The sequence below is a fragment of the Anguilla anguilla genome, chromosome 10 (genome assembly GCF_013347855.1).
Source record: "Anguilla anguilla isolate fAngAng1 chromosome 10, fAngAng1.pri, whole genome shotgun sequence".
Classification (NCBI taxonomy): Eukaryota; Metazoa; Chordata; class Actinopteri; order Anguilliformes; family Anguillidae; genus Anguilla; species Anguilla anguilla.
This window is the reverse complement of record NC_049210.1, coordinates 3,880,711-3,895,803: the sequence shown is the minus strand read 5'-3', so window position 1 is coordinate 3,895,803 and position 15,093 is coordinate 3,880,711. Positions and strand designations below refer to the sequence as shown.

The window sequence follows — 15,093 nt, the reverse complement described above, 5'->3', positions numbered from 1 at the left end:
GGAGCGAGCTTATAAAACATCCCACCACCTGCCGCTTTTATTAAAACCCGTTCTCACGGGCGGCTGTCAATCACCGGGCTCTGTAATGAAACCGCTGTGATGCAGAAGCCAGCGAAAGGAGCCGCTTGTGCCTTTTTTTTTTTTTTTTTAAAGAAAAGACTACCTTCCCCGTTACCCGTTAGCATTTTACCCGTTAGCATTTCTGTGACCGCGAGCGGAAGGAGAGAGAGAGGAGGAAAACTGGGGGCAACGCAAAGGCAAAGCGTTTAATTCGCTGTGAACAGGAAAGACACTGTTTCACCTGGCAGAGGCGTTAGCGGCTAACGGCAGCGCCTCCTCCTCGTTCCCAGGCCGTACCTCCAAACACCTGCCTGGGATCAGGTAAGGCCAGTTCCGTACACCCCTCTCCCTCAGACAGCAGAGATCTGTCCATCTCTAGCCTTCTCTCTCTCTCTCTCACTCACCCTCCCTCCCTCCCTCTCTCTCTCTCTCTCCCTCCCTCCTTCCACTCTCTCTCTCATTCCCTCCATCCCTTCCTCCCTCCCACTCTCTCTCCCTCCCTCCCACTCTCTATCTCTCTCTCTATCTCTCCCTCCCTCTCCCTCATCCTCTCTCTCCCTCCCTCTCTCTCTCCCTCTTCCCCCCTCTCCCTCTTCCTCCCTCTCTCTCTCTCTCTCTCTCCCTCTCCCTCACCCTCACCCTCCCCCTCCCCCTCCCTCTCTCTCTCTCTCTCTCTCTCTAATGGGCGAACCCCCTCATTTTGCCTATCCGTACCTCCCAGCCTGCCCTCTAATTCAGTTTGGATGATTACAGCCCAGCCCAGCCCTGCCCCAAATCCAGCACAGGGAACATATGCCTTCCATTACGTGCGCACAGACCTTGTGCGTAAAACGTGCCAGCTAGACACCCAGGGCCTTGGTCCTCAGATAAAACCCTGCTATTTTCCAGCAATTAATGTTTTTGCACACTTCAGCCACTCGTTGGTTACAGCCCCTGGTTTTGTAACCGCCTTACCCTTTCGTTTCGTTTGTTTCACTCGAACGCCGTACGGCTGTGCAGACAGGCTAGAATCTGTCGTCGCGACACAAAGATTCACTTACAAAAAACAAAGAAGTGAAACATCTACACCTTCGCTCTGGAGAGTCCCAGCCCGATATGTTTTCTTTTTCTTTTTTTTTTTAAAGTTTACTTTCAAAAATGTCATGAATAAAACAAAGCAAAGACAACATCTCAACAATGTTCTCCAGAACATGAAAAACTTTAATTCAGAATATGTCGTGCATTATTATTTTCCACCAGCAGATGTCACTATATGATGACGCTTTATTGTTTATTTACACATTGAATCTCGGGAGTACACAATGCAAGTTGAAAAGGTAGTTATATGTGTGTGATAACATGCAGAATGAGAACTGTTCATGGCAATCTAAATACTTTAAGTAAAAAACTGAAAATTACCCTGAAATGACACCCTTGGGAAGAAGGGAGTGAAACAAGCTGTTTTTTTGTGTTGATTGGGAGATGACTATCCAAAAAAAAAAAGTTATAGTACAAGTGCAGTAATTGGGATACATTTTTAAGTCTGCGTTGTTTTGTATTTTTCCTCAAAGTACGACAAAATACACAGTTAAATAAGACACTAATTAAGAGGTCAGCCTAGAATTCTTGTATCAATTTTTGAAAATAGATCTTTGAATTGTGTGCACCGATAGGCAGGGTCATGGTCACTCCGGGGGGGGGGGGGGGTCACTCAACTGATAATGCAGTCATGCAACGAACGCATCATTCCATAACTTAAAATAAAAAACGATCTACCAGCCAGTGAGTTTGAGTGTGAGCGTACCGTAAAAGGACAGACACCGAGGGATGAGTTTGAACGGAAACTGCACACAGTGTCAGCACGCGGTGCCTCTTTGACTTCCTGTCAGGCCAGCCATTAATGATAAACAGTGCACTGTCTATGCAGCAGGGAGGCGTGACGGACATTGTTTTGTTTTGTGGAAGATTTCTTCCGCTGCACTGAACACCCGCCATTTGTCAGGCAGAGAAATCCGAGAAGCTACCACAATTACCGCAAAAATTACAATGTCCAAAAAAAGAGAAATTTAAATGTGTAAAAAAAAATTTTTTTTTTTTTAATTTTCCTAGTTCCAGTTCCAGGATTGTTTGCTGTCTGCAAAGAGCAAAGCATGGCACATGCACTCTGTTGGTAGGACCAAGGGTTGACATTTTTAGGAAAACAATGTCACGGAGTGAGAAGCCGAAGAACGCTAAAGGAAGTTCACACTTCATTCCCAGGCCAAATCGACTCTGGGGCCAGGGTCTCATATTCAGCCTGAGGTCAGTTGCAGTTTCTTCCAGGAAGCCGAACCGTCCTCCAACCATGTCTACTTTCCCCACCCCCGGCTGCATCAGAAAAGAGCAGTTTCTGTTAACTAGTCATTAGGAGGACATCAGGAGCATGTATACAGATGATGCCTCCTTCAGTACAGTCGATTTTGTGTGTCCATATTTAGTCCCCGTCCACAGATTTAGTTTTGTACTCGCGTTAGTAAAGGCGAACCCAGCTCTCCTCTCCGTGCATCTGAGCGCGACGTCACTGTAGCTATGCTGCAACTGAAAACGGAGTGTAGCACAGTGGGTAAGGAAATGGGCTTGTAACCGAAAGGTCGCAGGTTCGATTCCCGGGTAAGGACACTGCCGTTGTACCCTTGAGCAAGGTACTTAACCGGAATTGCTTTAGTATATATCCAGCTGTATAAATGCATACAATGTAAAATGCTGTGTAAAAGTTGTGTAAGTCGCTCTGGATAAGAGCGTCTGCTAAATGCCTGTAATGTAATGTAATGTAATGAAAATCACTCGGAGGAGTTTCCATTTTCCATTTCCAAGGCTGTAGGTGTCCAAGACGGTCAATGCAACCAGGGCGACAGGGAAAGTGCTACCTTGGCGTAGGGCAGAGTTTTTTTTTTGGCGGGGGGCGGGGCGCGCGTTCAGCAGGGGTGTCGCCCGAAGCTCACGAGGAGCCCCGATCCGTCTCCGGGAGGAAGCTGTGGAGGGTGAGGTCGTCCCCCTCGTCGTCCTCCAAGTTTGGGAGGAGCGCCCCGTTGCTCCTGGGTCTGCGCGGCGCGCTGTGGGGGCCGTTGCCGTCGGGCAGCAGGGAGGAGATGCACACCATCTCGGTGCCGTAGGCGACCCGGTCCATCCGGTACCGGTACTTGGCGCTGGAGAGCTTGGTGCAGAGCACGGTGGTGCTGACGATGAAGATGGTGGCCACGCCCGCCAGCGTGGCGATGGCGATCAGGCACTGGCTGACCAAGCCGTCCTTCCGCAAGGGCCCCGAGGGGCACAGGAAGCGGCCATCGTCCTTCGGACCCTGGTCGCCGCCCGCCGTGGTGGGCGGTGTGACCTCAGGCGGTTCTGGAACCGGGACCCTTCCCCCAGGGTTCATGCGGGGGACCAGAGCTGCACCGGTGGCGTTGGTGGTGCTGGAGGCCCCTGAAGTGGAGGGTTCAGGGTCTTGGGTCGAGGCAGTCGATGACTCAGCCGCCTCTGTGGTGACAACATGACCGGCGGTCTCAGTTCCAGTCTCCGCTGTGGTGGTGTCCTCCCTTCCCCCACGGTTCATGCGGGGCCCCAGAGCTGCACCGGTGGCGTTGGTGGTGCTCCAGGCCCCTGAAGTGGAGGGCTCCGGGTCTTGGGTCGAGGCGGTCGATGACTCGGCCGCCCCTGTGGTGACGACAACGTGACCGGCGGTCTCAGTCCTAGCCTCCGCCGTGGTGGTGTCCTCAGCAGGAAGTTTGGGCGCGTCGGTCGTCCCGGGCGAGTCGGCTGCCTCCGTTGGGGCCGTGGACGTCTCGTTCCAGGAAAGGGTGGAGCCTCGAGTCGTCGCCACGGCGGCCGTCTCCTCGGTTACGGCCTCAGCGGCGGTCGAGCGCTCAGTGCTCGGGCTACTCCCCATCAGCCGCCGTTCGTTTTCGGTGACGCGAGTCTCGCCCTGGTCCGTCGACCGAGACGAGTTGTCATGGCCCTCCGTCGTTACCGTAAAAAACGTGTCGTCGCGTTTGTCCTCCGTGCGAGGAGTCAGCGGGTGAGCGGTCGGTTGAACCCGACTCCCGTTGTCTGTCGTGTTCTGCCCAGGCAGACTCATTGACAGGAGTGGGTTGAAGGCGGGCAGGAGCAACAGCAGGACCGGCCAAGTGGCAGCCATCTTGGAAAAATGCAATGTCCGTCCGTCCTGCAGAGAGGAGAAAAAAAACAGGGGAATGACGATCACACGAAGGAGCGCACGTTCTCTTCTGTCATTGTGTCAGCATAAACCCCTCCCTTCCTTAGTCAGCGAATTACAGCGATTACAAGATGCTGTAATCTACGGAACTGGAAGGTGAAATAAAAAGCTAGAATTTATCGCTCTAATCCCCGTCCAATCAACACATAGCCTAGTTTTCCACAATTGGCTGTTGCTGACAACCTCTGCTTTGGATGGCCAATTAAAATCTGAACCTGGCTGAGAATACTACTTCCCACAGTAAAAAAAAGAAAAGAAAAACAGAAAAGTAAATTAAAAACTCTGGAAAGTAATGCTCACGTGAAATTCTGTATTTAAGGTGAGGTGCTTCGGCAGAGTCACGAACGCACAGAAAAATCATCTGAGTGCATCGAAATGCAGTATTGTTTCCGTCAGTTTCCTTCGTAGATAGACCGGCTAATGAGATTCTCACAAGTGCCCACTTCTTCTTCTTCTCGCTGAGCGTCTTGCTGGCAGTTTCCTGGTTTTGAAAGGGGTGGGGGGGCCCCTGAGCGTTACCGTATCTCTCTTATTGCCTCACGCACAATGTGAACATGAACTGTGTGTTTTTGGTTGATTTTTTTTTTGTGCCCTCCACGTCCAACCGTCACACGCAAAGCAGAAGCTCAGGAAGACGTGTAGCAACCGCAGAACCGCCAGCCATGCGACCAACTGAAGCACAACACGGGGCATTTGTTACTTCTTTAGGCTACGTGCTACGCGGCACAACAGAGCCTGTGACTAGGGATCATCGCCGCTCAGTGTACAAGGCGTTATGTATGCCGGTCAACTCTGGATGCGAGCGTCCGCTAAATTCCTAAATGTGTTGGGCCGAGATTCATGAGCGTTAAACTTGCGGAGATCACAAAATGGCTTTCTGATTATTCAGTGTGGCAGGAGCAAAAACGTTCCATGACATGCCGCCTAGCACTGCTGCTCCTCGGTTGCCAAAGCCTTGACAGAAGTAACATGTTTGTAACTAACCTCCCGTTTGTTTGAACGGGTTTGCCGAAAACGGTTAAAGGTTTTGGAAATACAATCCCCCGACTAGAAGTAGCTATCAAAGAGGGCTTGTTTTGATGAAGAGAAAGGGAGGTGTCACTTTTGTGTTGTCTCTCTGAACGCCTGCGGTCAGGCCAGCACTCAACCTGTTCTATTTCTATTCATGTTCCGAGAAAGAAGAACGGTCAAACTGGAACAGCGCCAGCACAACGAGGTGACTACACAATCACTAATGAACATCGTTAGAAGATAAGATGACATACGATGTGAAAGATACTCATGTTGAACAATCATTTAAAAAGCTTAGTTTTGCGGGGTTAAATTTCTTTCACATTATTTTTCGCTGCATTCAACAGATCTACAGATAAATGCTTGAAGCATCGGAACTTGGGTGTTTTAATGTAACATGGAAACACATCGTACTCATGTCTGAAAGCACCTTCAGGAAATTACTCATCCCCCACCTGCCCCCACCCCCCCAAAAAAAAGCATGGGCAGTTTCCTCTACCTTCAGAAAGCAAGAGTGCACTAGCCACTAAAAACATCGTATTGGAGTGGAACCCAAGTTAATCTCACTTACCCAAATGGAGGAGAGGAGCAGAGGACCCAGTAGTTCCAGTTGCTGAGGTTCAAGTCCCCCCCCGACACAAGAGCCAAAACACCTGTAAAATGGCGAAAGGACGAACACACACAGGCCGATACCTGCTGGGTATCTGCAGGAATACAGGAAATGTGTCGAGCGTTGAGCTGGTTCTGCAGAAGTGAAGCAGAGGTTTCACACCCTGACGCAAGTGCAAGACTGACGAGACTGACGTTGCAGTGCTTGTTTTTTTTTGTGCGTGTTTCCTTTTTTTTTGTATTTCTCAGATTTGGGAGGTAAAAACCAAATGACGTTCTCTTTCCCTTCCTCCCTTCCTCTCTCTCTCTCTCTCTCTCTCTCTCTCTGTGCATGCAACTATCTTAGGGGCGACATAGCTCAGGAGGTAAGACCGATTGTCTGGCAGTCGGAGGGTTGCCGGTTCAAAACCCCGCCCTGGGCATGTCGAAGTGTCCTTGAGCAAGACACCTAACCCCTAACCCCTAACTGCTCTGGCGAATGAGAGGCATCAATTGTAAAGCGCTTTGGATAAAAGCGCTATATAAATGCAGTCCATTAAAAGTCCATCTTCAAGAAAGAAGACTTGTCTTTGGCTGTGAGTGTACCATCATACGTTTCACACGAGGTACAGGAAATCCTATACTGCAAGAGAAGAGGTTTCCGGGACCAACCACACACAATAAAAGTGAAACCTGTTCTGAGTAACTGTGGAAACTCACAGGGCCTGGTTTACCAAGACCCATAGCATGTGGAAACCCATGTAGTACATACAATACCAATAACATGAACAGTGATTGGTCATGATATTTGCGCTCCACCAATCATTGATCATTAGTTATTAGGTATTAGTTTTGCCTGTGCTAAAAGGTTTTCGCATGTGCTGAAGGTGCTAAATCAGCCCCATACAGTCGTCGGTTCTGGGGCAGCCATGTTCTTGCCTGGGGCAGCCTGAATCGTACCATTTCATTGGCTTAAGAGCACCAGTGGATTGGTCACAGCAGGATCTTTACCTCAGGAGCCCGAAAGAGGCCATTTACAAATCACTTGAGGGGCTGATTTTTTTTCTGCCATTTTTCATTATGGATGGTGCGGGTCAGGAATAAACAGGGGAGGATGGCCATTTATAGCATCCAAACTTCCACATCCAACGGTGTAGGTCAGGGGTCCTCAATCTTATCCAGAAAGGGCCGGTGTGGGTGCAGGCTTTTGTTCCAACCAAGCAGTTACACACCTGATTCTGCTAATCAAACACTAGAGTCTTCTTTGCAAAGGATCTTGATTAGTAGAATCAGGTGTGTAACTGCTTGGTTGGAACAAAAGCCTGCACCCACACCGGCCCTTTCTGGATAAGATTGAGGACCCCTGGTATAGGTTATACACCCAACCAAAAGCATCAAAAGCGGGTATCAGAAGTAGTCAACAGTTAGGCAAACTCGCTCATATGGACAAAGAATGTGCAGTAAGATGACAAGGTCTTGGAAACCAGAAGTGGTTCTTGGTTGGTCGCTTTTGCCACAAGATACAGGCATAAGGAGGGTGAACTGACATAGAGGCCATTCTGGGAGGACTCGTCCAAACATTATCTTCAAGAACATGTCGGCATCTGTCGTGTCTATAAAAGAGACACCTTGTTTTGGGGGGGGGGGAGGGGGAGAGAATATGATGTTGACAAATTCATCAACAGGGAAATAAACAGTTCCTTTTCCTCATGAATGCACAACTGCAAACATAAAATGGCCTCCAAGTATAACAGTGTGCAAGAGCAAACAGCTCCTACCGTCATTTCCTTTTACCAGAAAAGCTAATTGATCTCATCTGATCTCAACAACAGCACAATAACTGTGCCACATACGGTTCGAAAAAACAGGCCGACAGAACTTGTTTCTAGGTAGGGAGGGGTACGTTTCTTTTAAATAAAAAAAAAACCATCTTACCATCTTAAAACCACAACTTCCTCTCAGTAACTGATCATGAGAGCCAACTCAAACCTGATACAGATCTCTCCTCCTCAACATCCCCCCACACCCATGGTCAGAGGCCTTGGGCTTGGTGCAAAGGCCACACCCATCACAGAGTAACAGGAAATATTTCAGTAAGTTGAGCTGCAACCAGTATATTGCAATAGGTCACATCTCTTGAGGAACTTGTCCAAGCGAAACATCTCTGTAGACAATGGAAATATACACTCAGATCACTGCACCATCTCGAAAAAAAACAGCATCAATGGCGCAAACTGCACGTGCAGCCGTTTCAATTCAACTGCATCCCAACTGCCACCAAGTGAAGTCCAGCAGCATTTCAGGGTCAAATCAACATTTAAGAGAATTTAAACCCAGCAAAGCATGTCCCAAAGAAAGAACGTGGATTTGACCCCAGTGATTGGTCCAGTGATTGAACCCCAGTGATTGGTCCAGTGATTGGTCCACATCCCAGGAGCTTTGAATGGACGAGTAATGAAGTGGGAACTACAGCTATAAAAAAAGGTCTTATTTCAAATGGTAAATGGACTACATTTATATAGTGCTTTTATCCAAAGCACTTTACAATTGATACCGCTCATTCACCAGAGCATTTAGGGGTTATGTGTCTTGCTCAGGGACACTTCGACACGCCCAGGGTGGGGCTCGAAACGGCAACCCTCCAACTGCCAGACAACCACTCTTACCTCCTGAGCAATGTCGCCCCGTGACATAATGAATCTGAGGTCACTGATGAAAATTCAGGGTATTATCAATACATGAGACCTGGTAAAAAATGATCGCCCTAGTGAGTAATGAGAAACAAGTACATTTCATCTACCAATACTGACATGCAAAAAAGAAAAAACAACATGAAAAACAAATACAGCCACTTTTTTTTTTTAACTCAACATTTATTCTGATTATCGAGTTTCTCTGATACTTGAAGCAGAAACAAAACAAAACAAAACGAATAAGCTGTACACGTCTTCTGGAGATTGACTGAGTGATTTCCGGTAACTTTGGCAACCGGAGCTTCTGTTCCGACCACCACTCAACAGCAAGGACAGGACATGCAGACAAACTGTGTATGTGGGGGGGGGGGGGGGGGAGGAACACACAAAAATGGAAATTACAAAAAAAAAAAAAAATCTACTATTTCGTATTTTGTGCATGAATGACAACGATGTTTCAGTGCGGCACGATTCACCCAAAGCCGAAAGATCCTCTCCCTTCTGCTGATGATGTAAAGGAGCTTGTCACTTCCTGTCACTGACTTACTGCCATCTTACTTCCCGGTAAGGAATTAGAATTCAGAATTTTGGGGACGCAGGGGGGGGGCTTGTCTCTAGGCAACCTGTTGATTTTGAAGTAAACAAATTCCAACTAATGCTTCATATACAGATCATGTAATATTTAATCATCACAACGGATTTTGGGACCCACAAACGACTCTTCTCACCCTCACACAAACACGTAAATAAAAATTTAAAAAAAAAACATACTCTGACCAACTCGACGGAAACCCACACGGGGTAATTTCCACAGCGCTAACCGACATCCGTTGTCCTTTATGTAAGATCACATGCATTCAAACCCTTCAAACACTCAACTCCTCGCCTACATTGTCCCTTTGATTCAACGCTCATCAGTGGTCATTATCAGCCCGCCCCCCCCCCTCCGCGCCCCCACCCACCCACCAGGCTAGACAGGCCTGATGGAGCACGCCTTACACATGGAACTCTGGGACACAAGAGCCCCAGAATACGTCTGAAACTAGAAAGCCCCATCAGCACCAGTGATTGGCCAACAGGCGTAGGTGAACTCTGAAGGACACAGGGAGGTTTTTTTACATTTTTGAAACTTGGAAGTACATTCACAGGACTGATTCCAGATCACCTCCTGGGGGGGGGGGGGATTTCCCATCCACTTGTTCAGTTTCACAAACTCGTAGCCTGCAGACACCAAACACAGCTACCGTTTTACCTCTCCATTTGCAATTCATTTAGGCAGAAAAATCTCCTTATGGCACTCTCCAGTCTCTCCAACTGCGAAAAGACCTCCTAAAAAGGCTAAAAATAAATTTTACATGACCTCTGCAACAGAACACTGCTGCGGTTTGCAATATGGCCCAACATCACAAAAGCATCAAGCCCCTCCTCTTTAGAGAGATTTCAGTTCCGTTGCCGAATTCCAGAATTGAAAACACTGACATTTCTGCAAAGCCGAAGAGGTATTTTGTCCACAGCTGTTGAGGGGGCGGGGGGGCGGGGGAAGGTGCGTCTTGCACATTTAAACGCACAATGGTAAAAAGTCTGGACAAAAAGTTGTGAAAGTCTCAAAAAAGAAAAAGAAAAAAAGATGGATCACAGCATGAAAGACTTGCTAGACGTGCTAGCCAAAGCAACCGGAGCGGAAGCACAAGCAGAACGGAGCTTCAATGCGAAACGTAAACAAGCCCACGTCCGGGCCCCAAGGTTGCTGCAGTAAGCCAACATCCAACGCCAGGCCTCAGATCCTCTCTCTCTCTGTCTGTCTGTCTCTCTCTCTCTCTCACTCACCCTCTCTCTCTCTGTCTGTCTCTCTCACTTGCGATCTCTGTCTGTCTGTCTCTCTCACTCGCTCTCTCTCTCTCACTTGCGCTCTGTCTGTCTGTCTCTCTCTCTCTCTGTCTGTCTCTCTCACTCACCCTCTCTCTCTCTGTCTGTCTGTCTCTCACTTGCGATCTCTGTCTGTCTGTCTCTCTCTCTCTCACTCGCTCTCTGTCTGTTTCTCACTCGTGCTCTCTCTGTCGGTCTCTGTCAGTCTCTCTCTCTCTCTCTCTCTGTCTGCCTGTCTCTCTCTCTCTCAACCCAAATCCTAAACGCAGACTAAAAAACAGAAGCGGATCCTTTTCACCCCACCACACCTCCTCCAAAATCTACACACACACACACACACGGCCGTGGAAATCCTGGGTTTGACGTTTGGAAGCGACGTCCCGGACGACACAGAAACTCAGGAAGTGTAACCCAAACAGCAGCAGCCGCGCTCAGGCCGAAGGGTCGCCCCCCCAACTCCTGCACCCATATTCAGACAAAGACTCTGAGGTGCCAGTGTGGAACAGCAGCTCACTGCGCCAAACACACCATGAGCAGCCTGACACTGAAGGCCCTACAAGGGCCTTGCAATCAGTGTTGCTGAAGCGAGTCGTATATTAACCCTTTAAGGCAGAGGTGGCCCCACCCCCCGTTCCTGGAGATCTACCATCCGGTTGGTTTTCATTTCAACCCTAATTTGGCGCGCCTGACTGACCCACTAATCAGCAGCTCAACATAAACCTCTAGAAGTTGAATGTGGTGTGGCGGTTTGTTAGGGTTGGGAGTGAAAACCTGCTGGACGGTAGGTCTACAGGAACAGGGCTGTTTACCACAGGCTTACAGTACGTTCTTCTTGGACCCTGAAGGAGCAAAAGGGGACACAAGCAAATGAAAGGGAGGTCCTGGCTAACCAACCACTGCCTTCAGAAGGATTTTACTAGTCATTCTGGGTAATGTACATTCTCACTAAAATGGCAAGCACGGCAAAACATCAAAGGATCAAAGGTTAAAAATCTAAAGTTTGAAGGTACAATCACGTATCAGGGTGCAGAAGTGGCCTAACATTTTATATATAGAGATCATTCTTTTTCAAAAGCTTCGTGTTAATTCGCACGCCAAGTTAGAAAGGCAACTTTACAAATCATTCATTGTCCCACTGCCATTGACAATGTCAGGCAACTTCCACTGGTGAAAGATGCACACTCAAACGTGTCCAGGCAGTCATGATATACATACGAGGAAAAAAAAAAAATACTTCTTTGCATCTTTCCGATAAATTCAGACGAAAAGAAATGTAAAAATGTAACAAAACAAGCAAAGGGGGAAAGAGAGAGGCAGAAAAACAGACAAACAGGTTCAAAAGGAGAGATTAAACAAGGTCTTTTAAGATATTTATTGTTGGAGAGAACTCCTTAGAGCGAGTAAAATCTTTATTGCATGCATAAACTGGTGGTCAGAAGGTTTTCGATGAGAAGCAGGTAACACCGACAAGACTGGACCCCCCCCCCTCCCCGAAGAGAGAGGGACCGATCGGAGACCGCTCTCAAGACCAACCTTCAGAACAGCCAGCGGGGAACTACTAGATTTGCGAAACATTTACAGCAGAAAAAGACCAAAGAATTTCCACAGCGCCTCCATACCTAGAGGGAGCGTGTTAAATGGACACCCAAAAAAACGGACATGGCAGCAAAAATAACTATTTAATATCAGAATCCTTTCCTTCCCATTCAGTGGTTGGTCGCAAAATCGGTATGTTTTGTTTTGTCCCCCCCCCCCCCCCCCCCCCATCAATACATTTGTACAGTAATAGATTGAAATATTTCCCCTCCTTTACATTACCATTCTATTGCATTGTCCCTTATATTTTGTATCATGAAAAGAAAAAAAAAAAAAAAAACTAAAGGAAAAAAAAAAGTAAAATACTGTCAAGGAGATGCGTAAACGAAACTCCTTTAAAATTTGGCAACAAGAAGGTAAGGGAAGAATGCAATACTGATAACTACATATAAAACATTTGGGTATACCACAGTAAATACAAACTGTTCATGTCGGAATTTTCTTGGTCACAATTTTAAAAAGGAAACGGAAAAAGTTAAGACTTTTCCATAAACAAAAAAAAAAAACAAAAAAAACAACCAAAATATTTGCCACTTCTTTTAAAAAGTACGATTTTTTCTTTTTTCAATAAAAAGCTGGAATTATTAATTGTAAGAGTTTGCCGTTTCTTTCTCTTTCTCCTCTGGTGTTGTTAACGGGCGGGGGGGGGAGGGGGTCCGGGGTTTTTGTTTTGGGGGGAGGGGAGGGCGGGGCGGGATAAGGAAAAAAAAAACGTTAATCTCGGAATGTTTGCGTGGGACTGCTGGGAGAGGGGGGGGGAGTCAGGCGGAACGCTGTCGTCAAGATTGGCAGTGACGGACCCCGCCCACCTCCCGGCCAATGGAACGTCCTGAATGGTGGCGGGGGGGGGGGGGGGGGTGGGGGGGTGGGAATGGGGATAGGGAGGGTGAGGGGGGGCGGGGTCCTTTAAATGGCGATCTTGGACATTTGCTCTTCTAGTTTGGTGATTCTCTTCTCCTGACTGCTGACTAGGTCCTTGAGGGACTTGACCTCTTTCAGGATCTCTTCCAGCTTGGCTTCATTTTTCTACAGGGAGACGAGAGGGGGAGAGACAGAGAAAAAGGGAGGGGGGTGAGGTCAGAGAAGGTGTGCGTATGAACATCAGTAAACAGCGCCTAACCCAAACACTCACGCTGCTCTGTGCAGCTTCGTCCCCCCCCCACCCCCCACCCCCCACCCCCCCAATAATGTTTCCACTAAGCAGAACGAAAGTCAGTGGCTCATTTAGACCACCGAGTCATATTTCCCCCTCTAGTCATATTGTAACTGGCCTACGTTGTTAAAAAAAAAAAAGGTGAGACAACTGTCATCTTCAGGCAGCTGAGACACCCAGTGAGCATAACGAGTCTCGTTATGTGTCAGCTTTCTCATTTTCGGCGCATAGAGGAACCGCTCCAGTGGGACGGTTCCTCATTAACAGCCAGGCTGCAGGACAGAAAGCGGGTCCACACAGAGGGGGGAAAAATTACCAAAACCCGGCCCACAAGATAAAGGCCACAGGCCTAGAATAGGGGCGCCAAGTCTCCCAGTTTGTCAGCTGATGGGTCCTCTGTGTTGTGGTCAAGGTGGGGCGAGGGGGGGGGGACCAGCAGCCCCCCCCCCGGGGAAGGCAGCTTTTGCTTATGCTGTGGGTAACAGGGCGACCAGCAGGGCGGGAGGGGGTCAAATTTAGAAACAGGAATGTAGCGGTGAGCAGTAATGCTACGCCTACAGTCTGCCAGGCTCTGAGCTGATATCAGGATGTCTTTGAGCAGTTTGTGATGCACAGCATGAAGCGCTGCAGATGTGACATCATCTGACACCTCTACAACAAGCACAGAGCGCGAGTCATTTCCGGAGAATTTAAGAATATCACCCAGTTATAAGTGAACCGAGGAAGGTCCAAGCTTGCACAATTTTCTGAGAACACGAAACTTCAACACTCAATAACGAGAGGAACTCCTGGCACTCCTTATCAGAAAAATGACTAGCATTGCAGCAGATCCTCAGTGGAGATTTTTTTTGATGTGTAACCTATGAGTTTTAGTCTTTGTGAAGACATGAAGCCTGATTCAGTTAGTAAGATGTCAAAATTAATATTAATATTTCTTGCAATATTATCAAGAAACTGGAAAGACCTATTTTAACTTTAATGTAAAAATGTGTTCTTTTCTACACTGAATTCCTATCTTATTTTTTCCTACTTAACAACAAATGTATATCAAAATAAACAGCAGTTCAAAGCATGAACTGACGTTGGGAGCGAAAATGAGATTGCAGTAGTGCATTGTGGGTCAAGGGTTTTTCTGAATGGAACAGGTGGCCGGAACTCACTATGGACGGGGTGGGCTTCTCCGTCTTGTGGGCGGGGCCCGTGTTCTCCGCGTTCTTGGCCAGCTTGTTGTCCAGGACGTTCTTCTTGACCACCTTGAGGTCGCGGTTCTTGCCGGGGATGTAACCGTGCTTGAGGGAGATCAGGATGGGCTCGCCGTTCTTGCCCTCGAACCACTCCTCCGCCTCCAGGGCGGGGTCGGGGCCCGCCGTGTCGGGGTACAGGTCGTCCTGGAACAGGTCCGACTGCAGAATGGGGGGGGGATTGGCTTAGTTACACACCATAAAGCATACGGCTTGGCAACCATAGACATGTAACTCAAGCCACAACTGGTGAACACAGAGACACTGGTGATAAACCACTTTTGACAGCATGACAAGGTTAGAACAACAGCACTAGGCCTAGAAAAGGGCTTTCAAAATACTACCCAGTAGGTAATGGAAATAAAAAAATACTTCACAACAGCGCCCTCTAGTGTCCAGAGATGAGTAAATCGAGGGCGAGGCTCACCTTTCGTGGCACGGTCATAATGATCGGCTCACACTTTCTCTCGTGCAGTTTATAAAACCTGCAAAAATAACAAACGTGAATGAACACAGCTGCATCTCCCACACAAGAACTGATTTTCAAATGCGAAACAGACTCATTTCACTAGGGGAACGTGTCATTTCAGAAACCCTCCTTAGTCTTTTTTAAAAGAAAGTCCAGAGAGCTCTAAACAAGGGGCCAGATCTATCTCA

At 47.9% G+C, this 15,093-nt stretch overlaps 2 protein-coding genes across 5 annotated transcripts in view; both read right to left on the bottom strand.

Moving 5' to 3' along the window:
* Positions 1 to 2,946: 2,946 nt before the first annotated feature.
* selplg (selectin P ligand) lies at positions 2,947 to 6,207 on the bottom strand. 2 transcript variants are annotated; one of them, XM_035435902.1, is made up of 2 exons: positions 5,871 to 6,207; positions 2,947 to 4,237 (listed from the first exon to the last, which is right to left on the bottom strand). In XM_035435902.1, the coding sequence occupies exon 2, from the start codon at positions 4,208 to 4,210 to the stop codon at positions 3,017 to 3,019; it is 1,194 nt and encodes a 397-aa protein (XP_035291793.1). In that variant the 5' UTR covers positions 4,211 to 4,237; positions 5,871 to 6,207; the 3' UTR covers positions 2,947 to 3,016. The 2 variants fall into 2 exon arrangements, with proteins under 2 accessions (XP_035291793.1, XP_035291794.1); XM_035435903.1 differs by lacking the exon at positions 5,871 to 6,207 and adding an exon at positions 4,589 to 5,734.
* A 5,596-nt stretch (positions 6,208 to 11,803) lies between these two features.
* LOC118206643 (coronin-1C-A) overlaps positions 11,804 to 15,093 on the bottom strand; it is a 53,944-nt gene continuing 50,654 nt past the window's right edge. For all 3 annotated transcript variants that reach the window (XM_035379562.1, XM_035379564.1, XM_035379563.1), the window contains exons 9-11: positions 14,864 to 14,921; positions 14,356 to 14,598; positions 11,804 to 13,068 (exon numbers count right to left, since the gene is read on the bottom strand). In XM_035379562.1, coding sequence (XP_035235453.1) covers positions 12,949 to 13,068; positions 14,356 to 14,598; positions 14,864 to 14,921 — 421 coding nt within the window. In that variant the 3' untranslated portion in view covers positions 11,804 to 12,948. The remainder of the gene's footprint in view (positions 13,069 to 14,355; positions 14,599 to 14,863; positions 14,922 to 15,093) is intronic.

What these genes read in the sequence shown, in the direction of transcription:
- selplg (XM_035435902.1), bottom strand. Translation starts at nt 4,210, where the DNA reads ATGGCTGCCACTTGGCCGGTCCTGCTGTTGCTCCTGCCCGCCTTCAAC.